The sequence below is a fragment of the Pyxicephalus adspersus genome, chromosome 8 (genome assembly GCF_032062135.1).
Source record: "Pyxicephalus adspersus chromosome 8, UCB_Pads_2.0, whole genome shotgun sequence".
NCBI classification, from domain to species: Eukaryota; Metazoa; Chordata; class Amphibia; order Anura; family Pyxicephalidae; genus Pyxicephalus; species Pyxicephalus adspersus.
Genome location: NC_092865.1, coordinates 70,557,891 through 70,574,709, shown reverse-complemented (window position 1 = coordinate 70,574,709; position 16,819 = coordinate 70,557,891). Strand labels below are relative to the sequence as shown.

General features: G+C 38.2%; 1 protein-coding gene across 1 annotated transcript; it reads right to left on the bottom strand.

Annotated features, from left to right (window-relative positions):
• Window positions 1–2,774: 2,774 nt before the first annotated feature.
• Window positions 2,775–15,007, bottom strand: FAM227A (family with sequence similarity 227 member A). Its single transcript, XM_072421096.1, has 9 exons — window positions 14,913–15,007; window positions 14,356–14,499; window positions 13,328–13,402; window positions 12,239–12,343; window positions 9,747–9,876; window positions 9,575–9,670; window positions 6,755–6,846; window positions 5,860–6,012; window positions 2,775–2,973 (listed from the first exon to the last, which is right to left on the bottom strand). Exons 1-9 carry the CDS (start codon window positions 14,955–14,957, stop codon window positions 2,959–2,961), a joined length of 855 nt encoding a protein of 284 aa, XP_072277197.1. The 5' UTR covers window positions 14,958–15,007; the 3' UTR covers window positions 2,775–2,958.
• Between the last annotated feature and the right edge of the window lie 1,812 nt (window positions 15,008–16,819).

The following is a 16,819-nucleotide window of genomic DNA, read 5'->3' as shown; positions in this document are numbered from 1 at the left end:
GTCTATGATCTACCAGAACCCCCAGATCCTTTTCCATTTCTGACCCCCCCCCCAACTATATTCCCCCTAGACAGTATGAAGCATGCATGTTAGGCTAAGTTTCGGGGGGAACTATTTATTCAGATGCATAGTGTTAGTAGAAGTATAGATCCTTCCTCACCCTGAGACATCATATCACACCCCATCCTCGTGTATTAACCTGAAAATAAGAACATGCTTGCCTTTGTGAAGCATGAATTCACTTTCCAATCTTTTATTAAATTGTCTCCCTTCTGCACTTTTCTCTTGTTGGACATTTTGGGAGTGATTACTTTATGTTGTGAGCAGCTTTTTCTGTGGTCGGTGTACCTGACCTATCCTGGTCTATGTGAGGGGAGGCAGTGACTGAGGTGGAGGCCGGTGTCTCTGGAGACATTGCTATCATCCCACTAAGATTCCATACCTGGAGCAGCATACTGCTGGCAGCAGGATCGGGACTCTGGTACAGCCGTGCTTAGTGCTGGGTCTTTCCCAGATGGGGTCCTTCTGCCTGCAGCGTGGTCAGGCATATGTGTGGACCATCCTGCTTCTACCTAGCTTTCTGGGTCCAAGTTTACTACGGGCCACATAAAACAGCCAAACGGGTCTATGTGTTTTACACCTGTGATCTATAGTATTACCCTTTGTGCCCCCTCCCCTTTAGCAGCTACATAAAGGTTATGTATGGAGGGGTGAAGGAGCTGGGACAGCAAAGCAAAAAGTTATAGGCTTCTAAGTTTTCATGATCAGACAGGTCATTGTTGCGGAAAGAAACAGGCAATGCTCCTTCTGGAATATTGTGTCTTACCTGCCTGATCGCCTGACAAATTCTGCTCCACTTTATACAGTGCACAAATCAATCACTCCAGTTTTTGCTCTACAATTACTTACATTGAGTGTCCCTACATAGTCATTGTATCCTGTACTAATATAAAATATTTGTAGGATGAGACAATAGCATTTTTTTTGGGGGGGGGGGGAACCTTTTTTTTGTGAAGCCTCTCCCCTTCTGTCTTTATCACCGGGACGATAAAGACAGAACGGGAGCACAGAGCCTTCTGGGAAACTCACGTCACGCATCCCAGGAGGCTTTTGGCTGCTCTTTCGGGCATGCGCAGAAGGTGCTTTTTCTTCAAAGGGAAAGAAAAAATGCAGATCTCACGCATGCGCAGGTAAATCGGTGTGTGTGCAACTGTGCAATGCAAGATCGGGTGACATATGCAGAAGCAGAAGAAAGAGGATGACAGCGCACCGGCACCGGGATGGAGAAACCAGATGACACAAGAACCAATTCAGAAAAGTTCCCTGCAGGGATCTGCGGAAGTAAAGGTGGGTGAGTTTTTTTTTGGTTAGTTCCACTTTAAGTAATCCTATAATGGGCAATCAAGATGGCCGAAAACTGAAGTAACAAGAAAGATGGCTGAATTCAAGCCTTACTTTAGCCTTGCATGGTTGTATAGGCTTCTCTCTTGCATTAAAAATCTATGTAAGTTTGAGCTTCCCACAGTGTGCATTAAAAGCTGCAGCAAGTTACAACCAATGTACTATGATCTGTGAATATTATGATTAACATAAGGGTTCTCTGAAGACCTAAAGCTTTTTTTCTAAGAGTTTATTCCATGTATTTAGGCCCCCTAATCACCTTTAAAAATAATGTACAATAAGATGAGTAAAATACAAGACACATTTTTGACGTAACATGTACATTTTATTCATAATCTCAATAAGGTGCTCAAAGAGCCCTCCATTAAAAGGGCTACAAATAATACATAACAAGTAAATAAGTGTTAAGTGATTTGTGGATTGTGCTTCTTAGTATTTATAGCTTGGAATTTAAATTGATTTTGAATATCTTTGAAAGTCTAGGTTTCGCCACACATCTTGCAGAAAGACGTCAGTAAGTTCAGCCTTCTATATGAGCATTAGTTGACCTTCTTGTTTTATTTCCTTCTTGTTTTATTTTGTCTTCTTATGATCATCAAAATCCCTAAATATTAAGTGCAAAGAAAGGTTTGTTCAAATTGTAATACTCAATGTTACTATAGTAGATTGCTTGTTAAGGCTGAGTCTACACCGATCACGTTTACAGGCGTTTTTATGCACTTTTACAAGCGTTTTGAAACAATAAAAAATATTACAATCCTCTATAACACATGTTATTGTGATTTGCTGCGATTATACATAAGCGGTTTTCAGAGTTTTAATTTTGACCCCAGGGAATGAGTATAGGGGTACAAAAAATCCCTTACTCCTTCCCTGAAAAAGGTTACAATATATGTAAAAAAAAATTGGACAAAACTTTCATCTTAAAGTACTTTATTATATTTGTGTGTTTTGTGTAACTGTGTTTAACTTTCTTTTTTACAGGTTATTATTCACAATGAAAGCATAATTCCCACAGCTGCATTCATTCATAAGCACAGCCGTGGGACTCCTGACGGTGTGAGATCCCCCGGCACTAGAGGGCAAATGAGGACAAGTCTCTCCATTCACCTCTAGTGCTGAATGGTTTTTCTCAGCCAATCAACGGAGGCGAGTTGGGTGCAGAACACATGCCACAGCTCCGCTAGGGCTGCAGAAGCAATCAAGAAACCGGAGCTGTCAGGAAATTCCGCCTAGCAGAGCAATCAGCAGAGCTCTCCTCTCCTGACATCTCTTTCCTGATTGCTCCCCCAGTCCTAGTAGAGCTGTGGCAGGTGTTCTGCACCCCCATGGGTACAAAGCACGTGCTTCCACTCCTCTCGGGCTGTGGGTTCGGTGAACTCACCTCCGCTGAAAAAAAGAGAAACCCTGATGACGGCTCAAGCAATATCAGGTTTTCCCTTTTCTCATCCATTCAGCACTAGAGGTGAATGGGGAAACTTGTCCTCTAGTGCCTGGGGTTCACACACTGGCAGGAGTCCCATGGCTGTGCTAATCTCATGAATGGGAATCATCCTTTCATTGTGGGATAACCTGTAAAAAAAAAAAAAAAGTTTAACACAGTTACACAACTACACACACTTACACACACAGTTACACTATACACACAAATATAATAAAATACTTTAACATTAAAGTTTATAAATGTCTATTAAAGTTTATAAACGCAGGAAAATGTGTTAAAACACAGGATATTGCCCCCCGATGAAATCAATGGGTGTGTCTTTCCCCGCATTTTCCCACGTTTCCTACATTTTACATTTTTTAAATGTTGCAATAAATGTTATCTATAATGCTCAAAAATGTGCCTCAAGGTAACGCCCGGTGTAGATTAGCCCATTGGAATGCATGGGACTTTCAAACATGGGCTTTTAAACACTCAGGTTAAACTCTGGGGTGTGTGTAGACTAAGCCTAAAGCTGACCTATTAGTAACTTTAAAAGTCTGCATTCAAAAGTGTTACAATACAATATTTTTCAAAATAGCTGTAACATAAACATAATGGCACTGTACAACCAAGCTCCCTACTGTATATTTTGTGGCATTGTCCTGTAGTCTCTAAATTTTGTTGCTTTACCCCAGTACAAGCTTTTGTCTCACTTTTTCACAGCTGGTAAACAATATAAAGCCAAGGCCTGGATATCCTTTGCACAAAATCCTGGACCCGGATAAGAATTAAGGTAAGATATTCACACTGACAAGAGAAGCGAGATGAGTTACTTCCATTTTTTTTATTGTAGAAGACAAATATTACTCTGCGCACTTTTAAAATTTCTGTGGTAAATGATAAATCTCACTGTTTCACAAGGACAAGTGGATGTTCTTTCTTTGTTTTTACTTAAAAATATACACAGTTAGCAGCACCTCCAACAAGGAGATGGCAGATGGGGGATTATTCCTACTAAAACAGATTGTTGTCCTGATCCAACCGTATGAAGGGTAAGTCAGATTACTAGGCGGTATATGATAGTCATTTTAATAAGATTACTTAGCACACAACCACTGCATAGCTCATAGGAAGTTTTTGTTTATTTTATGAGGCTTGTGCATCACCGAGTAACTGGATTTGGTACTTGTTTAAACTGTCATACAGAAGCCCTTAGTTGTAGTTTAAATAAAACTGTTATTGGTTAAAATATTAGTTTTTTTTGCTATAAAATTAGTGAGACATTTATGTTACAGAAGCATTTTATGACATGAATGGTTGGGGTGGTTTTAACATTGAAGAAGGATGGGCTGAAGGTGTGGTGGTAAGGGCAGGTGGTGGTAAGGTTTTTAGGTTCGGGGGGCTGAGTGTTTGATGGAGGGTTTGGCTGGGCACTGCCAGCAGAGGAAGGGGGTTTAGGGCATGCATGCCATAAGGATGATGTACAGCAAATAGAGGCTTACTGAGATGGGTAAGGATGGAGAGGTGTGCGGTTGTGACAGTGGGAAGAGGGGAGTGTGAAGACATGAGACAGGAAATGGGCCTTCAGGCAACGTAGTGGTAGTGACGATTCATTGGTAAGAGGAGAGATGAAGGTATATTGGTGAGGCGCAGGGTGGGAGCAAAATGGAGTGGAGACATGCACAGGTTCAGTTTTTAGGAAGGGGGTTTAGGCGGAGTAGTGAGAGCAGGTGTGGTGCTGAGATAGGGGGAATGCGGTGGTTTATGTTGATCAGATGATTTCCAAAATGGTATGCATGTTCTGTGCGTGTTGAGAGAAGAGCGGATGTAGGTGTGGTTCAGGAGGGGTGGTGTTGTGTGATAGTAAGTGCTGGATGACATTGTGTTAGGAGGGTTAGGTACAGAGGAGTTTGGTAAACCAAGAAGCAACTACAGATTTGCCTCCATCCAGCCTGGGTGCTGATAGGACAGCTCCTCTCCCACCCTGAACCTGCTGGCAATTCTGACAGAGGGGGTGAAAGCGTGCCTGTCTCTAAACCATAAGTACCGTGTAACCTGCCAGGGTACAGACACCAGGCTGAGGAGGAGAAAGCTGCAGTAGCAAAGAAGCTGTTGACAGTCGTCCATTGCCTGAGGTCTGTAACTCCTGCAATGTGAGGAAAGAAAAGTGCACGTCTCTCCTATCTGCATTCAGTCTGAGCTGTTACCTCATATGCCTATATTTTAGAGTCCATACATTTATTAATATTATTATTAATAATAAACTGGTTTTATATAGCGTCAACATATTACGCAGCGCTGTACATTTACTATTGAACACGGAAATTTGTGAACTGTATTTGTTGCTGGTGGACAATAAATTGTGGACTCTTTCACAAAGTAGTTTAGCGCTCTTTTCGATATCTGTTTGTTGAAGCTCTACAATGTGTCTGAGCTAAGCAGCCAAACTTTACAGCACAACAGCTGCAGGCTTCTCTCCTCTTTGTCTTTTTCAAGCAAGTGGCCAGTGAGAGTACAGGAAGTCTGGCAATAAAGGGTCAGAGAGAGGATCCTTGAAAATAAAGCTGCTGGTAGGTGGTGGAAACAGAAAAAGAGGTAAATCTTACTGAAAGGGGTGACTGTCGCCCTAAAATTTTCTTACAATCAGGTTGACTAATAGACAGAAAAAGGTGGGAATAAGAAGAGGCTAAATAAAGAGAAATCTAAACTAAAATCAGACCACTAGTGGCAAAACATAACTCTAATTAAAACTAACTTAGCTTTAAATTTTTTCTATTAATAAAAGGATAAATGACAACCATATAATTTCAAATGTCAAAGAAAATCAGTTTTTTTTTTAAAGAGACATGTAGGGTAAAAAAAATAGACAATTCAAAAATTTAGACATTTCACAAATAAAGTACAAAACCTAAAATTTAAAAACAGTAATTAAAATGTATAAACTGTATAAAATCTATTATTTGACGGCATAAAGATAAAGAAAAAGATTTTGATGTCCATAATATAATACCATATTGTAAAAAGTATATTACCTGCTTTTTAGGTTCAGTCCTTCGAACCAAGATGTTTGTTCCAGAATGCAACTCAGCTTTTTGCCTTTTTAGATAATACTGCATCAGAGGGCTGTTCCCATTTAAGTTAAAAGCCATGCACGTAAATTCTGGTTCACGAAAAGTTGGATGAGGCTGCAAGATATATAAATTAGATTTATAAATACAACATTCTGGTTAACCTTTTTATATACAGTATGACCCTAAAACACACACTAAAATCGTTGCATGTTTTCAGGTCACAGGATAAAATGAACTCCCTGTTAAAGCGGACCAAAACTCAAAATCTTTACTTTACATTAAAGAGTGGACAACCCTTTTTATTTTAAGTAAAAATGTTATATATTTTTTTTTTTTTAAATGCAACACCCTTTAGAAAAAAAAAAGGGTGCAGAACCCTCTCATCAAGACAAAATGGGAGCGCAAAGCCTCCCAGGATACCCGCGTCACACATCCTTGGAAGCTCTTTTCTGCTCCTTCATTAATGGGAAAAAAATTGCAGATCTCAGGCATGTGCAGTGAGATCGGCAATCTTTTTTTCCCAATCTACGTCACCCAATCTTGCACCTGCACATTGCGAGATCAGGTGATGCAGGAAGAAGAACCCGGAAAAAGAAGAATATGTCGGCACCCAGCACTTCTACTGCACCAGGCTGAAGACGGACAACGTGGAACCCAAACGAAGAAATCGACAGACCTGTGGGATTAAAGGTAAGTGTGTTTATTTTGGGTTTGGTTCTACTTTAATAAATTCAGTACTGCTCCTTTATCTTATTGTCATATTGAGCTAGTAATGAGAATGTTGCCTCTGCCAGGCATTATGTAAGTATAAAGTTCCTTTAAAAAATGATTGGCTTTAAAACATATATATACCAACCTTTTGTTTAGGATGCTTCTTTGGCCTCAGGCTGTAACTAGTTGTTGCAGATAGCTGCTTTTTAGAGGGAAACAGATCAAAAAACGAAGAATCTGTAAAAAATTAAAAAATAGATATACATGTCTAAGATGTGTTATCTTGAAATAAATTTTTGGTATATTCATCTGAAAAAGCAAGTGGAAAAGTTTTCTCAAGCAAGAAACCTATAAAAAGATTTTCATGTAATATACTTCAGCTCCAGTTTAAGTGCATTTAATCAAAAGAACAACATGTAACATATTGTAGTTATCCATTCTTTAAATTTGGTGGCTACATTCCTTTTCTAAAATTTCACCTGTGATCCAGTAACACTTACCCTGTACTAGTGGATAATATTCATTCACCATACTGTATATGTGGACAAGCATATCATGGATAGAACCATTGGAACGTCTTACCCTCTCCTATTTTTCAAATCAAGTTTGTATTGATAGTTCATAGATTACATCCCCTATACTGTTACATACTCTTTAACAATCCCCATTTAAGCTCATTCATTATAAATATTCCATCTTTAGATACTCTTCAAGCCAGCAGCTACCTAGATCCTCCTCCAGCTGGATACTCAATGTAATGCAAGCCCTATTGGTATAAAGTAAGTACCACATTTGTCTATCTCAAGGACATAACATATACAATATGCATCAGTATATTTTTTCTATTGTATTTATAAACCCTTTATTCTACTATAATACATAATTACAATAAAAAACATATAAAACAACATAGTTCAATATATACCTTATGGCCTAATCAATTGTAATATATCACAAATACAAATGATACATATATATATATATATATATATATATATATAATACAAAGGCATACAGTGAACTTTAGATATTTCCAACGCGTTTTGCAGATATAATCCGCTTCGTCAGGGATTGATTGTTAATATACAGAGAGGAGGCAAATACTAAAATAAAATACAGAACAATAATTCAGTAATTTAGAATTTTCATAATCATCATAGACAATACATGATATATAGTATATAAATAATAATAAATATATACCAGCGAGGACATTCAGTGCTGCTTAGACTAATCATTATTATACCATTAGAGTATTTCTCTATCGATAACAGTCAATAACCCCCTGAGTATTTAAATGGGGTGTGACCTAAAACCTATTGATTTGTATATATGGTTTGATTCATGTTTGCTATGTATATGTAGCCTATGAATTATCAATACAAACTTGATTGCCAAATTTAACACCCCATCTTCTCTCCTCTCCATTGTCTTCTTACTATAATACACATTGATAGATGTTAAGGGTGCTGATTAATGTCGGGACAGGAAGTTATTGTTCATAAGTTATCTGGCAGGATCAGCATTGTTTTGCACCTTTGATAGAATATTTTACAGACAAAGAGATTATATATGTACTGTGAGATATTTGTAAATGCCTCATTTTACTCCAAAATTATCTCTTTTTTCTTGCTTAAAATGTCTTTGGACTTTAAAAAGGGGTAGGAAGCTAGAAAATGCAGCTCTGGTATAGTCGGCCTATTACCCTATTTCTGATGCTCCCCTTCACAGATCCAGAAAATGCCTATTATGAGAGCACAGAATTTCAGGGCTTTGATCCCTACCCTGGGTTCACAGGAGAATGCCGTAAGAGCAGCAGCATATCAATATGTGACACCAAAGATTGGGAGAAGGGTTTAGAGGAACTGTAACATCACCTGAATAGAAACACAAGGAATAAAGCTGAATGGGTGCTGTAGTGTTGGGAAACACAAATAGGGAAGACCTGCATATGCAGTCAGCTGCGATTTACTCTGGTATCCGGGTATCAGGGTGGAGTGGGCTAGTGGACAGGGAGACATTTGACCTCTGGGCCACCATCTTGTTTCCTAAATTGGGCTGGCACATCAACATAGAGCCATGGTTGCTAGGCCACATTATTTGTAATGTTTCCCCTTTCAGAAAAACCAAGCTAAGGTGGATGGTATGCAATTTCCAGAAAGGTTTTTCATCATCAGAGAAAACTGCCCTAGAGAATGCAATTCAGCACAAACTGTTCTTTCTGCAGCTTTCTCCCTGCTGCAGGGAGCTTGGAATACCTTTCGCTATACTAACTCTGTAATATAGTAAATAATTAAACCTTCTCCATCCTGGCTTATCCTACCATCCTAGATCACCCTCTTTATTTTTAATACCTCCTCTGCCTCCCACACCCTGGCTAACCTCTCCATTCTAGCCTCCCCTGATGTTCTGGCTAATCCCAATATCTAAGCTCACCCTCTCCATCCTATCCCCTCTGTCCTAGCTCAACCTCTCTATCCTGAATAACCTCTACAAAGTTTTATTAGGAGGATCCAATAAAAGCAAAACAGATTTTCAGGGTACAACTTTAACACTGTAAAGCCAAGACATATCTTACAGGATTGCAACTTTGTACTACACTTTGGAGGAACCAGAAAGCTGGAGAAGATTATGAGGAAGGGGGGGGGGGGGTAAGAAAGCTGTTACACAGCTGTAAAGCCACAACACCACTGGAGGTACTAAAAAATTTGGCACACATTTGTCACAAATAGCTCCGCCCACTTTTTTTCTACGCTTAATACAACCCCCCCCCCAACATATCTTGCAAGAGCCATTTGGTTGATTCTTTTTCTCTAAATCAGATTGCACTAATTCAGATGGCTCATAATAAATAATATTCCTAAAGCAAGTGCTATGATGTTATCACTTATGTGCTTAAAAGAAATAAAAGGTTTTAACTTCAATATACCAGATCATTTAAGCATTTGTTAATAAATCGGATTACCTTTGTTTTGCTTTTCTTTTTTGTGAGACATGTCTTCTTTTGGCTCCAGTGCATCATAGTCCCAATTGTTATAACTGCCAGGATTTGGACATAAACCTTCAAAATGGAAATGCATTTTGTAAAAGAGTTGTTTAAACATATATATATTGTACCAAACTGTGCATATACAAACCTCCAAACCACTGCCAAAGTAAACAACACAACTGAGACTTGAAGTGCCTTGTATGGAACCGGTGTAAGGACTGCGGAAAGGAGAAGCAGAAGCTGCTATATATGATCTGGCTTAAAAGTGTAGGGAAAATCTGTATAAGAACAAAATAAATCCATAAAGATTTAATAAATATATATACGGTATATATCACTTGCCAAGTATTAAATATTATCTTTATAGTTTAATTAATGTAAACAGACACTAAAAAAGCCAATTCCACTCATTTATCTTCCATGCCAAAACATTACTGCAGTGTTTTTGGCATTGCGGGCAGGCATAAACAGGCAAACCTGGCAGTGTGGTAAAGGAGTAAGTAAAGTTGAACTCCGGTCTTCCCTTTAGTCTTAACCAGTAGTACTTTTTTCTGTGCTTGCTTATCATTTTATACACATCTCATATGTTTTAGAATATGCCCTTGTGCAAGTCTTCATCCAAGAAGTCTTTATGTTGCATGGCATACCCACTCATAATCTCTCTGACCATAAGGTCGGATAACCTTCTGCTTCTGGAAGGGATTTTGCAAATCCCTGAAAATCTCTGCCTAGTGTTCTCAGGCTTACCTTCCCCAAACTAATTGTCAGAGTGAGGGCAACCAGTTGATACACCAATACCTTGTTTTCCTTAAACTTTCCTTGTGTTGACTCATCAGGATCATTGGATTGCCCTCCTGCCTTGGTAATGTTTGCTCATAATAATTAACATGCCAGTTCCGATAAAAATCTACTCTTTGTCATCACACACAAGCATCATCATCTTCCATTTTCTAAGCTCCCCAGATATTCCTGTTTTTTGCACTATGCAAAATAATTTCATCCAAAGTTTCGAGCAAATTCTAGCAAGCTACAATTAGATACAAGAGGTTTCCAGATGAGAAATGTGCCCGGGCTCCACTCCTCCAACACAGGGATGATGATTAATAATAATATTATTTACAATATTAATAAAAATAAACAGGATTTATATAGCACCAGCATATTACGCAGCGCTGTACATTAAATAGGGGTTGCAAATGACAGAGAGATACAGACAGTGACACAGGAGGAGAGATGAAGTTTGATTAGTGACCAAGCAGGTTTGTCTCAAGGTCTCTTCTATAAAGTTTGTTGCTTATATTAGGCTATATGGACAGCTGAAGTTTTACTTTTTTCTCCCTTAGGCAAGCAAAATTGTGTGTGTGTGTGTGGGGGGGGGGGGTTCAGAATGATCTGTGGAAACATGTCCCAAAAACTGGAACAGAAGCTGAAAAATTATATTGGGAAAAAAATTTGTGGAATTTGATTAGAAAACAAGGAACCATTTCCCAAAATTGTTTGTCAGTTACTGTATGCATGGTATAAAAATTATAGTGCAGCCTGAATTTGCTGATTGCTAACTGCACATGCTTGCTGCCCTCTTTTTTCTTTCGGTTTTTTATGGTGAGTGTATTATTTTGGCCAAATGTCTCACCATACTATAGTTTTTTGGGAGTTGAATTTTATGAATAAAAGTTAAATTTAAAGGAATATTATCAACAGACAATGGGCAAAAAAATCGTTGTTGGCTGAAGTATTTGATCCAATATTGGGATGTATTTGGATGCTAATCAGCTAAATTTAAATAAATTCTGTCATCCTCCTTGGCTTTAAAAGTGTGTTTCCTACTTGTATTTTAACTGATTTATAGAAAAACTAAATTTATTTAAGAAAAAATAGATGCTTTATTAGCATTTTTTCTTTAGGGACATTTCCCCACAGGTCCCATACCGCCCCAACAATTGTGGGGTCCATTGTACATTTAGGAATTTTGAAATTAACTCAAACAAAAAGTAGGTGGGTTTTCCAGACTCGAATATTGATTTTTAGAAAAAAAACAAGCTTTTATTTTTTTTTTTTTATTAGTTTTGGGTTTTTCCTTCAGTGTATGGCCATTTACACTTTTGGGTTTCGTCTCTCAGGCTGGTGCTGAAGCCCTGATTGGTACCAACGCATAAAAAGTATTGTAGCATGCTCAACGTTGAGGAATGTCTTACTACACAGGAGCCAAGATTCCTGCTGCTACATCCTAGGTGCCTTGCGCCTCTTGTGTTTTAATATCCTTTGTGTTTTGTATCTTGCTATACCTTATCTCCATTTACTAAAGCTTGCTTGTTCCTGACTACACGTGTTCCTTGCCTACCCTGACATTTGGCCTTTTCCGTACTCTGAGGTTGTCTGTCCTTTTTGCTCTGTGGCTGTTTACAACCTAGCCAACTTGGGAGCCATCCACAGCAAAGGCAATCCCTTACTACAGAATGATGTTGTGAACAGTAGACTGCTCCCGTAAATATAGAGCCTCACATCTTCCTCAAGGTTTTGAATTGTGTACCCTCTACCTGGACCAATCTCTGTCAGTAGTTTTAGATTTCAGTTTGTGTCAGCTGAACCCCCATGTACACAATAAAATATTTAAGGGCAAAATATCAACTCATGACTTACATTGAGAAGCGCATCACCACTGGTTAGTTTTAGACACAAGTCAAGAAGACGGACATAATTCTGTGCAACACGATCAAACAGTTTTCTTTGGTGCTCAGCATTTGGCTACAAGATAAAGTTGAACAGAAATCGAAAATCACTTCAGAGTTTAAGGTTACGGATAAAATAACAAAACTGCATGAAAATCTGCAAACAAGCTTAGGTGTATCATGTTAAGGTGACTTTAATATGTTCAAGTACAGAAGGAAAATCAGCAGAAGCTTTCTTTGTAGATCAGGAAGGATATTTGTCAAAGGGTTCTTTAAGCACAAACAGTTCCTGGTAAACACTCCAGGGGAAGGGGGTACTGATATGATCAAACTCTGCCCACAAAGCACCCATGAGACTAAAGGCTGATTACTTTCTTACACCCCTGGAACTGTTTCCCCACACCAGAATATCCTTCTTTCTGATTGGACAGTTCTAGTTTTGACTCAGATGGGAGTGTGTTGGACCTCTGCTCAGGGATCATTGCTTACACGCAGAGAGCCAAAGTCATTTTATGCAGCATACTGGCCGGGGTCGGCTTTTTTTTTCCCTCGGGCTGTGGCTAGTTAGCATGCACCTTAAAAGTATTTATCTTATTTGAACTGAAAGTTTGGTCCACTTTTAATATCAGCATGCAATAAAAATATGTGGGCACCATTCCTTTTGTAAGAATGAACATAACATTACCAATCTTTTAAGTCATCCTGGGACATGGGTCACATCCTGGTATAACTCAACATACATGAACAAACATTGCTGCCGCAAAGAGAAATTGGCTTGTAAACATACAGCTTCCTCAGTGCTTCACAAGCCTTGCCCAGCTGTACAAAATACAAACACATAAAAAAGGGCAGACTAGTTATAGTAAACCTAAAGACTGACTAGGCACTCTAAAGCAGGTCAAAGCCTTGAGTTTTGCGATGTGGCGCTGTCGTAAGGCTTATAGCTCAAATTGCGTCAAGGCTTATTTTGCTGCTGTAAGGTGCAGAAAAATGTTCTAAAGCTTTGAACTTTGGTATGTTTTTTTTTTTTTACAAAAATATACCCACCACTCAAACTTACTTTATACATATGAAGAAATATCCACCAGAAGCAGTCTAACACAATCTCTTGGACCACGGGAGTATTGAAAATCCTCTGTTAAGGGAAAGTCTATATAAAATATTATGTATTTCTTCAGACATCATTATTAGCTTTTAACCCTGTTCATGGCATGGCAGGAGTTTTAAAAGGTAAGAACTATTTTTTAGAGCATTTGGACACAAGATCTACTCTCTTCCTAAAATAAAATTTTATCTAGACAGTGACAGGCCAGGATTTCTCTTTATGGTTTAAATTACTTTGCTGTAAACAAGCTGTTTATGTTATCTGACACTGAACACACAATGAAGCTAGTTGCATCCAGTATGACAGTGCTGTGTGCATGCTCCCTACTACTCGTACAAAAAAAGCCCTCATCCGAGGCTGGCGATCCTAAGGGATGCAAAAAGCAAGACTCCTGTTAGGCTATGTTCACATTGGTGGTGCGGCTGTGGAGCATTTACTGCTTCATCGTGCCAGGGAACTGCTGCCTCTTGGGAAACACTACCTGTTGCTTCTCCCAGAGGCAGCTGAATGAATAGGGGCAGCAGTAATGAATTGGGGCAGAGGTAATATGTCTGCTCACTGCTACCAGTTGTCATATGTGCAGACACTGGTTCTTAAAGAGAATAATCGCTACTAAATTAACCATACTGTAAAAAATAAAAGTAATATCTAAGAGCCCATTAAGATTGCCCTATTTGTGCATATATATCCCCCTAACCTACCTCCTTCCGCTTCCTACTTTCTAAATGTTTAGCTTGGTTAATACTGTACAATGAAGAATATAATGTGAAGGTGCTTACATTGTATCTAACATTAAATGTATTTCTCAATCCTGTTGTGCATTAACAAAGGATTACCTCCTAAATAATGGACAAGAGGTGTATTACCTCCTGAACAAAAATGTTATATTAAATGCATTGTATGTTCGCCAAACAAACTTATATTAGCAATAAAGCTAAGTGCCATAAAAAGATCTCTAGTTGAGTTTTATCTTTTCAACTTACCACGACACCTCTCTGCTTGTGGCTAGACATCACATTACCAATAATGGTGTTTAAGGCTGTTTCATAAGGAAGTGGTATAGGGACTTTATCAACAAATCCTGGGAATTGGTACAACTCTACCAGTTTAGGTTTCTGACTTGCCTTCTGAGAGGATAAATAGAACATTGTAAGACATACAGTATATTTTTGTGTTAGTGTTAGCTCACCTTGCTACAGCATTATAATATCAAGCTGTCCAAACAGCACTTATGATGCCAAAGCAAGCCATAGCAACACATGCATTTTTGGGTAATCTCCATTGTTTGCTATGACTAATTTATTGTACACAATGCTTTTTCGATTCCAAAAGTATTAAAGCAAAAAGATCAACATGACAGCCAAGTAAGCAGTATTTTCAGAAGACACGGTCAGTAATAACAATCTTCATACTTTTTTGAAAGTCTACAACCAATTCAAATGTATATACTTTAAAACTTTACTTTAAAACTTTACTGTCATTTAATTTAAATACAAAGAAAAACTTTTGAAAGAAATATGTTCATATTTACTCAACTTACTTTCTTTGTGTTTCTAAAAGATTGCTGATACTCCGCAGATTTCATATTTCTCAAAGAAACTTGAAATTCTTGTGTGAACCTCTGCAAATCCTTTCTTTCTTTTCATATTTTAGATCCTTCAAAGTAGCCACCCTTATTCTGACAGCTTTGCACACACTATGCATTCTCTCAGCCAGCTTAATGAGGAAGTCCCCTGGAGTAGTTATCGAACAGTGAAGGAGTTCCCACAGGTAAACACTTGCGGGCAGGTTTTCTATCATTCTGCAGTCCAGCTAATTCCAAATCAACTCCATTGTGGAGGTCATGTCATCTGGAACAGCACTGTATCAACTCTCCTTCTTGGTCAAATAGCCCTTACATACCCTGGACCTGTATCTGGGGTAATTGTCTGCCATCTGCTAACCTTTTCTCAGGCCCACAAAAATACATATTGAATTTGGAGTCATTATAACAAAGTACAGATTTCTATTTGTCTAATGTCCATTACTTGTTTTTTTGGCCCAAGCAAATCTTCTTCCTCGTTAGTGGCGTCTTTGCAGCAATTAGACCACAAAGAGCTGATTCAAGCAGTTCTCTGAACAGTTTTGTCTATATCTTAGAATAAATCCTTCTTCCTTTTCTGTGTTTACAACAAGCAAAGAAAAAAGCAGGGTTTTTCGGCATACAGTAAAGTATGCATTGTATTTAAGAGCATTACCTCATAATATACAAAGATACTTTTGCATATACACACATTTTACGAACTGTGCATTTTACAATGATAAGCTAGTGTTGATTGTAAACCATATTTTTTGTGGTAGAGTCCACCAACACTATACAATGTTTTTTTTTTTTCCTGGTATTGAACTGCAGCCCAGTTCATAGGCCTACAGAAGTATAAATGCATAATAGAAATAATGCAGCCAAAATTGTCTTGCTTCCAGATGCGTTTCATCATTTTGGCTTCCTCAGGCAAGGATAGAGACAGAATATTTCTTGGGTTTGGACGTGTTATTGATTCCGAGAAAACCTCTTGTTTGATTACTGCTTGCATAGGTTTATATTGTCTGTTGCAATCAACTTTCAGAGCTGGAGGATCTCAGACACTGGGGGAGGAATCAAAGCCCTGGTTTGCTGATTGTAAAAAGCACAGTTTGTAAAATGTATGTAAATGCAAAAGTAACTTTGTATATTATGATGTAATATTTTTAAATACACACTTTTTGAATACATACCTCACTGTGTTTGAAGAGAAAAAACATTTTATTTATTTTCTTGTATTTGGTAATTTCCGTGAACAGTTGATGTTGAGATGTGACCGCTACTTAAAATCTATAAAGAAATTATGTAGGCACTAATCTGAGGTGCTGTTATTTGCAGTTTCTGAGGCTAACACCTAAAAACTTATCCTCTGCGGAAGATGTAACACTTGGTCTTCCATTCCTGGGGCAGTCTTTATACGAGCCAGTTCATTATAGTGTTTAATAGTTTTCACAACTGCACTAAAAGATTGAAAGATCATGATCTGATGCTAGCTACCAGGATGCTGAAGATGAAAGGAGTACAAACATTTCACCAAGACCTACAATTGGTTTCAGATAAAGAAAATAAAGCTGCTAGAATGGCTCAATCCAATTGAAAATCTATGAAAAGAACTGAAGATCGGAGTTCAGAGAAGAGGCTCCTAGAACCATCAAGATTGAAAGACAGTTTGTGTGGAAGAATGGGCCAAAATAACATCTGAGTAATGCATGTATAAGGCATCTTGAAGCTCACCAACAAGGGCTTTTCTACTAAGTATTTATACGAACATTCAGTAAGTGTGTCCAATACTTGTTCCCTGCACAGTTCCACTTTGTTACACATAATTTAATTTATGGACATTTTGTTTTGATTTTTTTTGTATGTGTGGATTACTTGGGTTGTTA